General features: G+C 50.4%; 1 protein-coding gene across 10 annotated transcripts in view; it reads right to left on the bottom strand.

Moving 5' to 3' along the window:
* The window catches only part of FBXO21 (F-box protein 21), a 58,004-nt gene continuing 43,322 nt past the window's right edge, over positions 1–14,682 (bottom strand). For 3 of the 10 annotated variants that reach the window (XR_014251690.1, XR_014251692.1, XR_014251693.1), the window contains 4 exons: positions 12,091–12,181; positions 11,450–11,600; positions 10,543–11,354; positions 1–9,193 (listed from right to left, as the gene is read on the bottom strand). Coding sequence is in view for 4 of the 10 variants with exons in the window: in XM_082416799.1 (XP_082272925.1) it covers positions 11,345–11,354; positions 11,450–11,600 (161 nt within the window). In the remaining 6 variants the exon portion in view is untranslated. Of the gene's footprint in view, positions 9,194–9,246; positions 9,820–10,542; positions 11,355–11,449; positions 11,678–12,090; positions 12,182–14,682 lie in introns of those variants that run through there. The other 7 variants (XR_014251691.1, XR_014251694.1, XR_014251695.1 and 4 more) reach the window with 7 other exon arrangements.

The following is a 14,682-nucleotide window of genomic DNA, read 5'->3' on the forward strand; positions in this document are numbered from 1 at the left end:
TTGCAAAATTCCTGAATGTTTAATAATTTGTTCTTGCAAGCTGGTCTGAGACAACTCAGCACACCACTACACAGTAGGCTGTTATTATGATTCATATGTTCATTTGTCCATTCATTCATCTATTCACTCATTCACTACTGAGTGCCAGGAATTCAGATACTACAGTGAGGTAGTCAGTCTCTGACCTCAGAGTCTGGAAGGAAAAAGATAGGAACAGACCATCATCATTAGTGCGTACACTACTGGGTACCCAATACATGCCCATTTTATTTTTTTTTAATTTTTAAAATAAATTTATTTATTTATTTTTGGCTGCGTTGGGTCTTCGTTGCTGCACGCGGGCTTTCTCTAGTTGCAGCGAGCAGGGGCTACTCTTCGTTGCGGTGTGCAGCCTTCTCATTGCGGTGGCTTCTCTGGCCGCGGAGCATGGGCTCCGGGCGCGCGGGCTTCAGTAGTTGTGGCTCGCAGGCTCCAGAGCGCAGGCTCAGTAGTTGTGGCGCACGGGTCCAGCTGCTCTGCAGCATGTGGGATCCTCCAGGACCAGGGTTCGAACCTGTGTCCCCCGCACTAGCAGGCGGACTCCTAACCACTGTGCCACCAGGGAAGTCCTGCCCATTTTATTGATGGGAAAACCAAGGTGTTCAGAATGGATGGTAAACCAGAATCAGAGTACACATATGCAGTTGTGTAAATGGCAGTTCACCCGTATTGCTCTCCTGGCCCTCTGATCACTTAGCTTGGGGGGTCTCCAAAGGGTTGGCAATGTTCTAGGAGCAACAAAACACTTTGCTTAATTTGGGGACCACTGACCCTATGAAAGTTACAGGGATTCCAAGTGCCACCTTGCTTGGCCTTTGACTTAGAGCAGACCACACCTAACCACTTCAAACAAGTAAGTATTAGTGCAGCTCTTGTAAATTACGTCCAGGGAGGGAAACCCCAGAAACAGCTACATCAGTGTCTTGACTCTGAAACAGCTTTTTCCTTAAGCTCATTTAAGCTCCTTATGCCGGTCTCATATGTCTTGGTCTCTTGGTTTCAGCATGAATGGAATCAGAGAAGAATCATCCCCAATTTGAATTTTGAATTAAACGTGTCCTTTTATTTGTTTAAAAAATCTTTTATTTGTTTTATTTATTTATTTTTTTGTTGATAATATATTTTTTAACATCTTTATTGGAGTATAATTGCTTTACAATGTTGTGTTAGTTTCTGCTGTATAACAAACGGAATCATCTATACGTATATCCCCATATCCCCTTCCTCTTGTGTCTCCCTCCCACCCTCCCTATCCCACCCCTCTAGGTGGTCACAAAGCACCGAGCTGATCTCCCTGTGCTATTCGGCTGCTTCCCACTAGCTATCGATTTTACATTTGGTAGTGTATATATGTCCATGTCACTCTCTCACTTCATCCCAGCTTACCCTTCCCCCTCCCTGTGTCCTCAAGTCCATTCTCTCTGTCTGTGTCTTTATTCCTGTTCTGCCCCCAGGTTCTTCAAAACCATTTTTTTTTTTTTTTTACATTTCATATATATGCGTTAGCATACAGTATTTGTTGTTCTCTTTCTGACTTACTTCACTCTGTATGACAGACTCTAGGTCCATCCACCTCACTACAAATAACTCAGTTTCGTTTCTTTTTATGGCTGAGTAATATTCCATTGTATATATGTGCCACATCTTCTTTATCCATTCATCTGTCGATGGACACTTAGGTTGCTTCCATGTCCTGGCTATTGTAAATAGTGCTGCAGTGAACATTGTGGTACATGTCTCTTTTTGAATTATGGTTTTCTCAGGGTATATGCCCAGTAGTGGGATTGCTGGGTCGTATGGTAGTTCTATTTTTAGTTTTTTAAGGAACCTCCATACTGTTCTCCATAGTGGCTGTATCTATTTACATTCCCACCAACAGTGCGAGAGGGTTCCCTTTTCTCCACACCCTCTCCAGCATTTATTGTTTGTAGATTTTTTTGATGATGGCCATTCTGACTGATGTGAGATGATACCTCATTGTAGTTTTGATTTGAATTTCTCTAATGATTAGTGATGTTGAGCATACTTTTTTGTGTTTGTTGGCAATCTGTATATCTTCTTTGGAGAAATGTCTATTTAGGTCTTCTGCCCATTTTTGGATTGGGTTGTTTGTTTTTTTGATATTGAGCTGCGTGAGCTGCTTGTAAATTTTGGAGATTAATCCTTTGTCAGCTGCTTTATTTGCAAATATTTTCTCCCATTCTGAGGGTTGTCTTTTCGTCTTGTTCATGGTTTCCTTTGCTGTGCAAAAGCTTTTAGGTTTCATTAGGTCCCATTTGTTTATTTTTGTTTTTATTTCCATTTCTCTAGGAGGTGGGTCAGAAAGGATCTTGCTGTGATTTATGTCATAGAGTGTTCTGCCTATGTTTTCCTCTAAGAGTTTTATAGTGTCTGGCCTTACATTTAGGTCTTTAGTCCATTTTGAGTTTATTTTTGTGTATGGTGTTAGGGAGTGTTCTAATTTCATTCTTTTACATGTAGCTGTCCAGTTTTCCAGCACCACTTACTGAAGAGACTGTCTTTTCTCCATTGTATATTCTTGCCTCCTTTATCAAAGATAAGGTGACCACATGTGCGTGGGTTTATCTCTGGGTTTTCTGTCCTGCTTTTGGTTATCTTTTAAACAATCCTTTCTCACCTGAGGCACCCTGATCTTTGAAGCTAACCTTGGGTGATGGTGTGCTGCAGGAGACGGATTCAGATCTGAGTTGCATCCCAGCTCTGCCACTCCCTGGGTGGTGTGGCCTTGGGCTGGTTCCTTTGAAGCTCTGAACCTTGATGTCCTCATCTGTATAATGGGTCCACAATCCCATCTTTATAGAGAGGATTCAGCAAGGGTGACATGGCTAGGAGGTGACAGGGCTGGGATTGGATGCTGAGCCGGCCACCTGCGGGACCATGAACTAACCAGCAGGGCAGTACCACTGGCTGGGATCCTGCCACCTGGTTCATCTTAGCACCTCCCCAGCCAGGGGGTGGGAGTGGGGGCAGGCACAGCCACCTCTTCCCTCCCTCCCTCCCTGCCTCCCCTCCCTCCTGGGATGGCTGCAAGTACCTGTGGGACCCGGCTGAAGGCCTGGGAGGCAGGGTGATAAATATATGCTGGGGTTCAGAGTCAGCACAGCTGACAATTTGGGGCTTATATGGGACAGGATGCAGCAGGCACCTACCATCTGGGCCAGCGGGGGCAGACGGAGGGCAAAGGCAGGCCGGGGCGGGGTGGGGGTGAGGGTGGAGGTAAGAGGTGGGCCCAGGTGCCCCGCCGTGCGCCCCCCTCCCCAGGCTGTGCTGACTTGGCAGTGCCCGGGCCGCTCCCGCTGACTGGGCACGCTTCCCAGATGTCCACCCTCAGCTGTCTCCGCAGCCCTCCCAGGGCTGGCTGTGGACAGCCGAGATGGGAACCAGATCCAGCTCTACCCTTCATGGAGAAAGATGTGGATGTGAAGGAACGACAGGTTCCCAGCTGCTCTTTCAAGGCTCTTTACACAGAGGAAGGATCTCCTCTGCCCAAGAGACTCCAGCGTGGGGTGGGGGGAGATAAAGGTTCTTTGGGGGCTTCTGGGTCCCCCACTGCATGTAGAGGCAGGTGAAACTCCTGGACACGGTTTAGTGTTTTGACCTGGCAGAGGGGCTGCTGGGGGGAGAAACCGGGGAAGAGGAGCCCCCCTCCCTCCCCACATTGCAGTGGGCAGGAGCCAAGTTGGGGGGCTCCAGTGGGGGGATTAAAGAGCCCCTTGGAATTGGCAGGCTCGACCCTTTCATTTTCACCAGGGAGGAAGCTCAGAGGGTCAAGGTCACATAGGTCTAAACCCCAAAGAGGGAGGGAGCATAGACAGGGCCCTGGACCTCAAGCCCAGCCACCAGCTGTCACAGGGTGAGGGGAGGCCTGTGGATTTCTGGGGAGAGGGAGGCAGGTGGGGACAGGAGTGAACTCACCACCATGGGGCCCCTGGGCTTGCCGGTCAGCAGGAACAGGAGAGTCTGTGCTGGTGGGGGGCTCAGGAGCAGGGTCTTCCAGAAGGAGGCATCCATCCCAGGGGACCTGGGAGGCCAGGGCAGAAGGTGAGGGCACAAGTGAGACAGCACTGGGGCTGCCCTGAAATCCACGGGGAGCCGCGTGGGCTCAGCTCCTGCACTGCGCACTCCAGGGCTGAGGAGCCAGGACCCTCCGGAGGTGCTGGGTGAGGCCTGAGGGTTGCCTGACAGCAGAGGCCCCTCCCCTCTTGGGGGGCTGTTTTGTGGAGCCAGGGTGCAAGGTCAACATCACGTGCAGCCACAGTCATCCTCAAAAATCCTCTAGTGACCATAAAGTCTGGTCCTTATAGGTTTATGCACACAACCCTGTGCAGGAAACACGCATAACATCTAAACATGCAAACGTCCAGTAACATACCGCGCACGAGCGTCTGAGTACGGCAAGACATAATTTTAAAGATATTTTAAGTTTAAACTGTTCCCTTTTCCTTTTCTTTCTCCTCCCCTCACCCCAATCCCTCTAATACTTCCACTAAAAGCTCACAGCTCCTGGCGGGGAACCATAATTTAACCTTAGCTTGACCTAATCTTTGTACTTAATCTCTCCCCAGAATTTATTAACTTCAGAAAAAGTCAGCAGTTACCTGCCGGGACTTGGAGCAAGTTCTGGACTGGAGTTCTGCTTCCCTTAAACGGCAGGACTTCCCACACTCAGGTGTGTATAAGAATCCCCCAGAGCGTCTGGTGCAGTGGGTTGGGGTGGGGGGCTGGGGTCTGCACGTGTCAGAGGCCCCTCAGGTGCCGGTGAGGCCGGGGCCAGCAGGACGGAGGCACCTGTGCCCTCTCACTGCCCGGGAAGCATCTAAACCCAGAGCTGGCCAGGGACCGCCCCGCCCTCTCCCCTGCTGACCCCTGCTCTCTATCCCCATCTTACTGGTCCGGTGGCCAGCGTCCAGAAAACGGTGGGGGTGGTGAGGAGGTGGAGAAGTGACAGATCAGAAACCCCATCTTGGGGGTCACCCGGCCCCGTTGCTACACCTTCAACGAATTCCTTCGGCTCAGTGCATCCCTCTGAGGGGGAAAGGCGGTGACGCTGTACCGGCAGCTGTTACCAAGCTGGAGAAAACCCACATCCCCCGAGGCTGCTCTGCTCTTATGTCACCAGAAAGCTTCTCCCGTCAGGCCTCAGCTGCTATTCTTAGTCTGGAGAACACACCTCCGCCTGTTAGAAGTCTCTAGACTTCAGCAGGCTTTTTATAAATCACTTAGAAACTCGCAGCCTGCCGGGCGCTGGTTAAATACTTCTTTCTTGTTGGCAGAATGTTCGAAGCGTCTCTGGGGTGGGCGCACCTTCCGCCCCGGGGAAACTTGTAGATAATGTCGTAATATCAGCAATGATCACTTCCATTGATTGAACCTGCGCGCAGCCCTTCAGTACTAACAGCAAACAGGGGCATGCATTGTGGGTGTTGAGCTGCGTATGAGTGATTTCGGAGGCAGGTACAGTGCCGTGGTCACAGTGCAGCTGAAAGACCTGGGTTCAAATCCTGCCTCTGCCGCTTACAGGTCACGTGACGACGAGGAAGTCACTCTGCTTCTCTTCGCCTCTGGGTAACCAGGATACCCACAGCTTCGAGGACGCTGCGCTGCTGTGAAGGTGACTAGACCTTAGTCACTGAGTCTTGGAGCAGCGCAGGTGAGCCCTGCAGGGTCTGTGCTACTCCTGACGTAGTGATGAGCAAGCACGCTCCGCGGAGGTCCTCGTCCCTCCGTCCACGCACAGGAGACGGAGGCTCCCGCCTCCAGGCTAAATGACCAGCCCACGCTGGTTAGTAACAGAAGCTTAGCTTGAACCTGAGTCTGGTCCACTGCAAAGCGTGGGCAGTTACGACGCTCTGCTGCCCCCTAGGGCATGCGGGGGTGGAATCAGACACCATCCAGGCCCGTGGGGCTCCCAGCCTCTCTGAACCTGTGACCCAACGAAAATCGGCCCACTCCATCGCCCCCGGGGGAGCCATCTTCCTCCGCCATCTGTTTCTTTCCCCCTTGAGACCTGGAGTGCCCTGTCGCTGAGCCTCAGTTTCTTCATCTGTAAAGTGGGTTGATAATAACAGCATCCACTCTGAAGAGTAGCATGAGGATTAAATGACATGGCTTTTCTGAAGGCACGGTCCCTCACCTCCTACTGGCCCCACCAGGGTGGGGGGCCATCTTCAGCCCCCTGGATGAGGCAGCCCCCTCCAAGACCAACTGATGTCCAAGATGTGCCAAGGCTGGGAACGCTCACATCTTTTCCTGGGTCTCCCCACCGACCTCTTGGGTATCATCTTCGGCACAGATCCTCTGGGGACTCATGCTGGTTGTTTGGTTGCATGAATGTCTCCCTCGGACGCTGAGGCTCAGCTGATGTCCTCGCCAGGAGGAGGTGTCCAGGAGAATCAGAATGACGCTGATCTCCACCTACTCCCCTAGCCCCCAACCCCATAAACATTATGGAATAACCCACCCAGTGTGGTGAAGCACCATCTGGGGACTTGATCCAGGCATTTCCCACATTTTTTTCACATCTGCGAGGGGAGACCACATTTGGTTGAACTCACTGCAGGGCCAGTGCCTATTGCTGGCTCCAGGAGGGAGTAAGGACCAGAGAAAGCACAGTGACACGACCCCCAGGGTGCAGCCTCTTCCCGGCCCCTCCAGTCTGGCAGTTCCCAGTTATCAAGGGGGCTCCTCACTCCATTTCAGGCCTCATCACACCCTGCAAAGATGATGGAAGCAGAGCATCTCAAATGTGATGCTCTCACTAGGGGTTGAAGCTGCTCAGGGGGTTGGGGGAGAGGAAACAGTGTGCCCAGCTGCTAGTTTACTTACTGGGCTAGAATGAATTCCCCTCACCTCACAAGTTTTCCCATCTCCTGTTGGTGCATCATCCAACGACCAGTCCTAAATTCTCCTTTCCGGAAAGTCCTTCTTCCCTGTCCTCACCTCGCACTGCCCACTTCCCTCTCTGGGATGCTACAGAGTGAGGGTAACAGGAGCCGGGACGCAGAACCAGTGGGGTGCATTGAAAGTTCTCTGTAAGAGTCCTGAGCCTGGCAGGTGGCAAGAATTCAGCCAGGAAGGAAGCAGTGCAGACAGATGACACAGTTCAGTGTGCAGCTCTGAGGAAACCTGGGGCTGGAGATTCAAACTGGGGACGAATTAGGATATTTGTCATCAGACCCAGGGAATCTGGGCTTTGAGATCACTACCCAGTGTTGGGGGTGAAGGGGACTTGGAATCTTCTGTCAGCAGAGTGACTACAATTAGGGTTCAGCTGAGGTCCCTGGAAAAATCAATTCCTGGCCAAAGAGCAATTTGCAGCGTTCTGCACTTGGAGGGGAGCACAGGCTTGCTTGGGATGGCACAATACTCACCCCAGAGGAGTTAGTATTTAGTACAGAGATGATGAAGTAAAGCAAAGTCAGGTGTTTTTATCTGTTTTGATCCTGTATTATATTGGAAAGTAATCCATGTATATTTTGTGTTTTAAGCCTTTGAAACGTTTGCAAGAATTTGAAATCATCTAAGAGAAAGGCTTCGTGATTCCATTTTATGTGAACTGGGTAATCAGTTACTGCCAGGTTATTTTTCTAATTGTGGTAAAATACACATAACATAAAACTGACCATCTTAACCAGTTTCAAATGTACCGTTCAGTACAAGTGCATTCACGTTGCTGTACTGGATAGATTTTTACCTTGAAAGTTATAAGAGAATTTTACTGCGTCTGCAAACAGTATGCTACTGTGAAGTTAAGACTTGCCATATTTAGAAGTTCAACTTTGTAGATGTATGAGAATATATGGTACACTTGGGAAGGTTTTGAAAAGTGCTTAAGGAGAAATCAAATTTATTAAATGCATTGGTGCACTTAAAGTACCTAAGGGAATTTAAGTGGTTTTTTACAAAAACAAAAGTTATTGTAAAATATAGTCAATTTATAAGCAAAATAGTAAGATTCAGAAATTCTACACAAAATCGTAAGAAGTGGTGTTTCAAATCTGTTATTTGTCATAGGTGGAACATTAATTGGAAAAAACCAACAAAGAGTTCCCTGAATAATCTTACATGAAAAGCCTTTCAGGCACCAAAAAAAAAACCCTGCTGACAAATAAGTGCTTTACAGCCTTCAAACCATTTATACATAAAATACCTCATGACTCAGTGGTTCCCAAATCTGAAGCCTGGAGGACTTGTTCAAATACAGATCGTGGGCTCCTCCCCAGAGGTCCTGATTCAGTGGGTCTGGGGCCCAAGATCCTGCATTTCTAACGAGTTCCCAGGTGACGCTGATGCTGGGGGACCAGGGACCAGACTTTGGGACCCGCTGCACTAGACACACAGAGGCCAGGCGTTACCATCGTCAGCTGTGTGGCCTTCGCTAGTTACCACTGTCCTTTGGACCTTAATTCCCCCGGCTCCAGCACGAGAATAACACAAGGGCACTTACCCTGCAGGGCTGCCGTGAGGGTCAGAGAGACGTGCATGCAGGGCTGGCGCACGGTGGGCTCGCGGCGTGTGGTACAGATGATTGTATTATACTGCTCAAATCCCGACATGGCCTCATAGCCTGGGTGCCTTTTATGGCCTCCATCCTCCCAGCATAGGGCTGTGCACATAATAGGTGCTCAAGAAACACTGATGGCAACAACGGGGACTGCCCCTTCCCCATTTACTGCGGACAACCAAAGCTTGGCTGTTATTGCTCCAGGCAGCCTCACCAAAAGCACCTGGGTCTCGGGGTTTGCTTTCTCCACGAAGGTGGGGAGACTGAAGATGCTCGTTGGCAGAAGACAGCAAGGCTGTCTAGTTTGTGCTGTTGGTGCCCACAGCTGGGGCTTGTAGGGACGTGAGATGCTCTCTGTTGAATTCTGAGTGAACTGAAAGGCAATGAAGGATTCAGAGCACAGCCGTTGGCGGGTTCAGAGCACGAGCCCCTGCTGCAGGATGGGGATAATCAGACCCACCGTACTGGGAGGCTGCAAGGGGTCAATGAGATGGGCCATGTGGGCATGCCGGCCAGAGGGCACAATGTCAAGGCAACACTGGAGTTTTCTTCCCTGACTGTTCTTGTGTCAGAAGCTTCTGTCATTTCACCCCTCGCTCATGCTGTACTGTGTCCAGCTAGTTCTTGGATCTAAAATGCAGAAGAGAGCACACGGGCTTCTCCAAGATGGACGTGAGGAGACAGATAATGCTCCCCAGCTGGGGCTCCTCAGACCCCGGGTTCCCTGGAGTCTAGGTTTTTACCGCAAAACTGCTCCTCGAGGATTCTGCACATTTGGTTGGAAAGTGAACAGGGAAGATTAGGAAGCCACAGCAGGAGGAAACGTATTAAGCTGCCTTCTCTTTGTGCTAATGAGCATTTATTTATATGATAATGTAATAATACAGCATTATTTAGGTTATTTAGGATCTGTTAGACTGTGAGTGAAGAATGCTTGTTGTAAATATCACAGACAGGTCTTCTCCCATTTTTTTTTTTTTCCCAATCTGTCATCTATTTATTAACATCATCTATGAAGATCATTTAACAAAATCTTTAATATTGATATCATCAAATGCATTAGTTGTTCTCCCTAGGAGGTCTTCTCCCTTTTATCCAGAAGTTGGAGATGAGTATTTCCAAGGTTGGCACAGAAGCTCAGCAAAGTTGGAGTCTGGGCTGGCATTTCTATAATTCTTTGGGCCTTCCCCTCATGGCTGCAATGTCTTTTGATAGTATTCAGTATTCAGAGCTGAGTAGTTGCAACAGAGACTGGCCTGCAGAGCCCAAAATATTTACTATCTGACTCTTTATAGAAAAAGTTTTTCTATCTCTGCCTTACTGTGATAAGCCCCACTATTTAAAAGACAGAGGGGGGGCCTGCTCTCAGGTTGGCAATACTCTGGCTGGGAAGATGACATGCACAAAGAAGAGAAAACAATAGATACACTCATGACTAGAGTCTGTATGTGTGGAATAGTTTGGGGGTCAACTCTTGAACTGGATAGCTATTTCTCTTTTCCTTCTAAAATTATTTCTTCTACCCAGTGCCGCCTGAGAACACTTTCCATTGAGTTTGGCAAATGCCAGGCGCCACGCTAGGTGCAGGAAGTGCACACATCACGGTGATCCAGCCCCCGAATCTGCCCTTAAGTTGCTCGAAGCGTTTTGGGGGACACAGGCAAGAAATGAACATCCAGAGTGGCAAGTGCTCTGATAGGGTTAAGCTTAAGATGCTAAGGGAGCAGGGTCAGGCTGGCGAAAGTGAGAAGGTTGAAGCTGCCGACGGCATGGCCGCGATGTCGGAGGTAGGGTGTCCCTGCAGAGGGAACAGCCCACGCGGTGGCCCAGAGGTGGGCGTGTGTGGAGAAATGAGGGAGCCTGTGATCCGGGGCTGATGCACAGTCTGTGTACTAGAGGGCGGAAAGCTGCCCTCAGGAGTTTGGGCTTTATCCTTGCAACTCCCATCAAGCAAGGGATTAACTGGAAGAGATACGTACTTTAGAAAGATCACCTTGGATGCAGCTGAACTTTCAAGGCAGGAGGCAGCAGGGGCCTGGACCAGGGTGGTGGCAGCGGGGATGCACCCAGGTACCCTCAGCAGGACCTGGTGGGGGATGAAACATGAGGGGTAAAAGAAGGGGTGGTGAGCCCTTCATTCAATTTCAGGATTCAGCAGACCCCTCCTGAGGGTGGGGGGGGGTCCCCGTTTCCCCCCAGACCCTTCCCCAGCACAGGGTGGGAGGCCACACAGCCGATTTCCCTCCTAAGACCCCTCTGATTCACCCAGTGAGTCTACCGTCTCCTCTTTGTGCCTGACACTGCCACCAACGGGGAGATGGCAGGGCGTTCCCGATACCTGGATGGTTCTAGGCCCAAGGGAGACACAGCCTGTCCTGGTCCGTGCGGGCGAGGAACCATGTCCTCGTTCTCTGAGTCACTTACTGGAGCCAAGGAAGACCAGGTTTGCTCAGCAAATGCTATCCCGAAGAGAGCGTGTCGGAAGACACAGCCTCTCTCCTGTGACCTTCCCAGCCTGTTCTGTTCTGGTGGATTTGTGGCACATTCCACAAGGCAGCAATGTATGGCCGAATCCAAGCCCTCTGAACCCCGCCCATCCCTGGGCCACCAAGGGGGAGGAGCACTTCCCTTTAAAATAAAACGATGAGCGAGGCAGCGTCTCCAGGCAAACAAGCAGGTCCCCGGCAGATGCAAGGCTTCTGCAGGTGGAGAGGGAAGCTGATCGCAGAAAGAACTCCGGATCAGGAGGTGGAGTGGGTGTGGACAAATCTCCCCCAGCCTTCAATCTGTGCTGCTCAGCAAGAGAAATGACAGCAGTAGTAAAACAAGCTGGGAATGGATTTTGCTTTCTTCTGAGTCACCCGGGGGAGGAAAATGGAAAATTACCTCTCTCTCTCTCTTTCCCAAATGGGACACGAGTTCCTTGGAGGGGGCAGCTGAGCCTGGGGCGTGCAACCAGCTGGCAGGATCCCTGGGCCATCTTGTGCGGCGGCCGCTCCATTCTGGCTCTCTGCGTGCGCCCATTCTGTGTCTCCTCCTGGCAGGTCACACGGTGCCGGAGCCTAATGAGCTCTTAAGGCTAGTGATGCAGCTGGCTTTGGGGAGCTGTGCAGCCTGACCGGGGGTGACATGCTGAATGGACCTTGCCCAGACAGTGACACTTAGCGGAGTCTGTCACTCCCAGAGGAAACTACAGAACATTTGCCCCGGCCCCCTCACCCCAGAACCATCTGTTTGTCTCTATTACCACATGACTATGCTACTGGGAGGGAGACTTCCTCCTCCCCTCCTATGGGGCTCACTGCGGGGGAACTGCAGCTCCACACATCAGAATGTGCATCTCAGCCGTGGAACCAGCCCTCCGTCCCCCCTTCCACCCCCGCCCCCCAGCTCCAAGCAGAGGGCAAAACCAAACTAGAATAAGCAACAAATGATAAATGGTGCTTGGACGATTTCTAATTAAGAGAAAAGTTAGGTGGAAGACTTAACACACATGGAGGAAATGGAGCTGTTGATAAATAACACACCCACATAAACGTGTGACCGAGTCACCATCGTGAGAAACCAAGGACTCAAAAGGTGGTCCTCTGAACATCTCTGGCTGGCAGCTGCTAATCCCTGGAAAGGGAAAAGGACGATAAGCACACAAAGAAATCATGCTTTGCCAGGTCATAAAGTGTGTGCCCTGAGTCTACCCTTCTGACTTTCACTAACTCCACCCACATGTTCTCACTGAAACTTTCTCACAAGCAACATCACTGAAAACTGTCAACATCTTTAATGGGAGGGTTGCCTTACTCTGTCTCCAGGAGGATAAGGAGGTAAACTCCACCAGGAGAGTTGTTATCTTAGTTCAGGGTGCTTCAGCAAAAACACCATAGACTGGGTGGCTTAAACAACAAATGCGTATTTCTCATTGTTCTGGAGGCTGGGAAGGCCAAGATCTGGTGCTGGCAGATCTGGTGTCTGGTGAAGGGCATGTGTCCTGGTTTGTAGGTAGCCAGCTTCTTGCTGTGTCCTCACATGATGGAGGGGGTGAGGGAACAGTCTGAGGTCTCTTTTATAAGGGCACTAATCCTATCACGAAGGCTCCACCCTCATGACCTAATCACCTCCACTTCCTAATACCATCACCTAGGGGGTTAGGTTTCAACACATGAATTGCAGGGGCAGGGGTGGGGGGGGGTGACATGCAAACACTCAGTCTATAGCGGCTATAAAGAGCAGCTTGGAGTCAGGCAGAGATGGGCTTGGATTTGGGCCCTGTTCCTTAATAGCTGTGTCATCTTGGGCAAGTTACTCAACTTCTCTGAGCCTTAGTTTCCCTGTGTAAAACTGGGAATATTCCTAATACTCCCAGGATTGGCAGAGAATAAAGGCTCAGCAGAGTGTGAGCTCTGACCGAGTGTGGAATGTTTGTGCTTTTTGGGAGCGTGTCCTGTCACAGGAAGGTGCAGTGACTCCATCTAACATTCTAGAAGCATTTGTCTGCCTCTTCTGTGTCAGCTCCTGTGGACCCAGACAGGAGCAGGTGCGAACGCTGACCTTGTAAGGTCTCCCCGAAAGTGGAAGGAAAATCTGCCTCGTTGCACAACGGAACGGAAGATGCCAGCCAGCCTGGGGTGCACGAGCTCCTGCTCACACCTGGGGCCGCCTCGGGTGTCAATCACCCACACATGGAACTGGGCTATCCCAGGCTTGAGAGGACAGTCCCGTTTGGGTTTAAGTCTCGGCTGACTACGTTTTCCATATTATGAGGTCCAGGTCCTGAAAGCAGAGGGTGAACGGATTCACCAGGATGGAGCACCTCAGCCCCAGGTGCTAACAGACAACCTGCCCAACTGGATTCAAACGCTATGGGGCCTTCCCGGGTCAGACCCCTCCCCCGTCTCCTCTGCTGAAGCTCCTCTCTGAAGTACCTGGATGACAGTATCTGATGCACATTCCCTGAGCTGTTTTACAGATGCTAAAACTCCCACCAGATGGAAGACGTTAACTACTTGATGACCATGAGCACGGAGCCCCCAGGCCTCCTGGAGCCTAAGGATTGATAGTTAAAACCCCTGTGACATCGGCCCATTACCTCACCATCGCCCAATCAGAGAATTGTGCACGAGCTGATCACAGACCCTGGGACGCCCCTCCGTCACCTGGCCTTTATAAATGCTTTCCTGAACCCCATCAGAGAGTTTAGGGTTTGGGGGCATTAGCTGTCCTGAAGTCCTTGCTTGGTGCCTACAATAAACACTGCACTTTCCTTCACCACAACCTGCTGTCAGTAGATGGGCTTTACTGCGCGGGCGAGTGGACCCGAGTGTTGTTCAGTAACATACATATGAGCAAAGCTGACGTTTTGGGGAACAAAAACCTAAAACCCCAAAGGGACACAGGGAAACTTTTGGAAATGATGGATCCGTTTATCACCTGGATTGTGGTGAGGGGAACACAAGACTATGCATATATCCAAACTCACCAAGTTGTATACATGAATTATACGCAGTTTTTATTTATTTATTTTTGGCTGCACTGGGTCTTCACTGCTGCATGCGGGCTTTCTCTAGTTGCGGTGAGCAGGGGCTACTCTTCGTTGTGGTGCACGGGCTTCTCACTGCGGTGTCTTCTCTTGTTGCGGAGCACAGGCTCTAGGCATGCGGGCTTCAGTAGTTGCAGCACGCAGGCTCAGTAGTTGTGGCTCACGGGCTCTAGAGCACAGGCTCAGTAGTTGTGGCGCATGGGCTTAGTTGCTCCATGGCATGTGGGACCTTCCCGGACCAGGGCTCGAACCCTTGTCCCCTGCATTGGCAGGCGGATTCTTAACCACTGCGCCACCAGGGAAGCCCTATACGCAGTTTTTAATATATACCCATTATACCTCAATAAAGCTAGAGGAGGGAAAAGCAACTTCCTTTAAAAAGTCTTTGCAGCCTTGGAATAGGGTTTCCCCAAACTTCAAGAGCGCACACTGCTGGGATGGGGAAGGATAACACGTCCTCATTTTCCCTCAACAAAGTCAGTGTGAGTGAAATAGAGTGGCTGAAGGTGGCCAGGTGGTTGTCACAGCACAGTTGGTGAAGAAATAACAAGGTTCTAAATCCCAAATAATGAGGGATGATATTATT

Source organism: Balaenoptera physalus (genome assembly GCF_965194825.1).
Source record: "Balaenoptera physalus genome assembly, chromosome: 12".
NCBI lineage: Eukaryota > Metazoa > Chordata > Mammalia > Artiodactyla > Balaenopteridae > Balaenoptera > Balaenoptera physalus.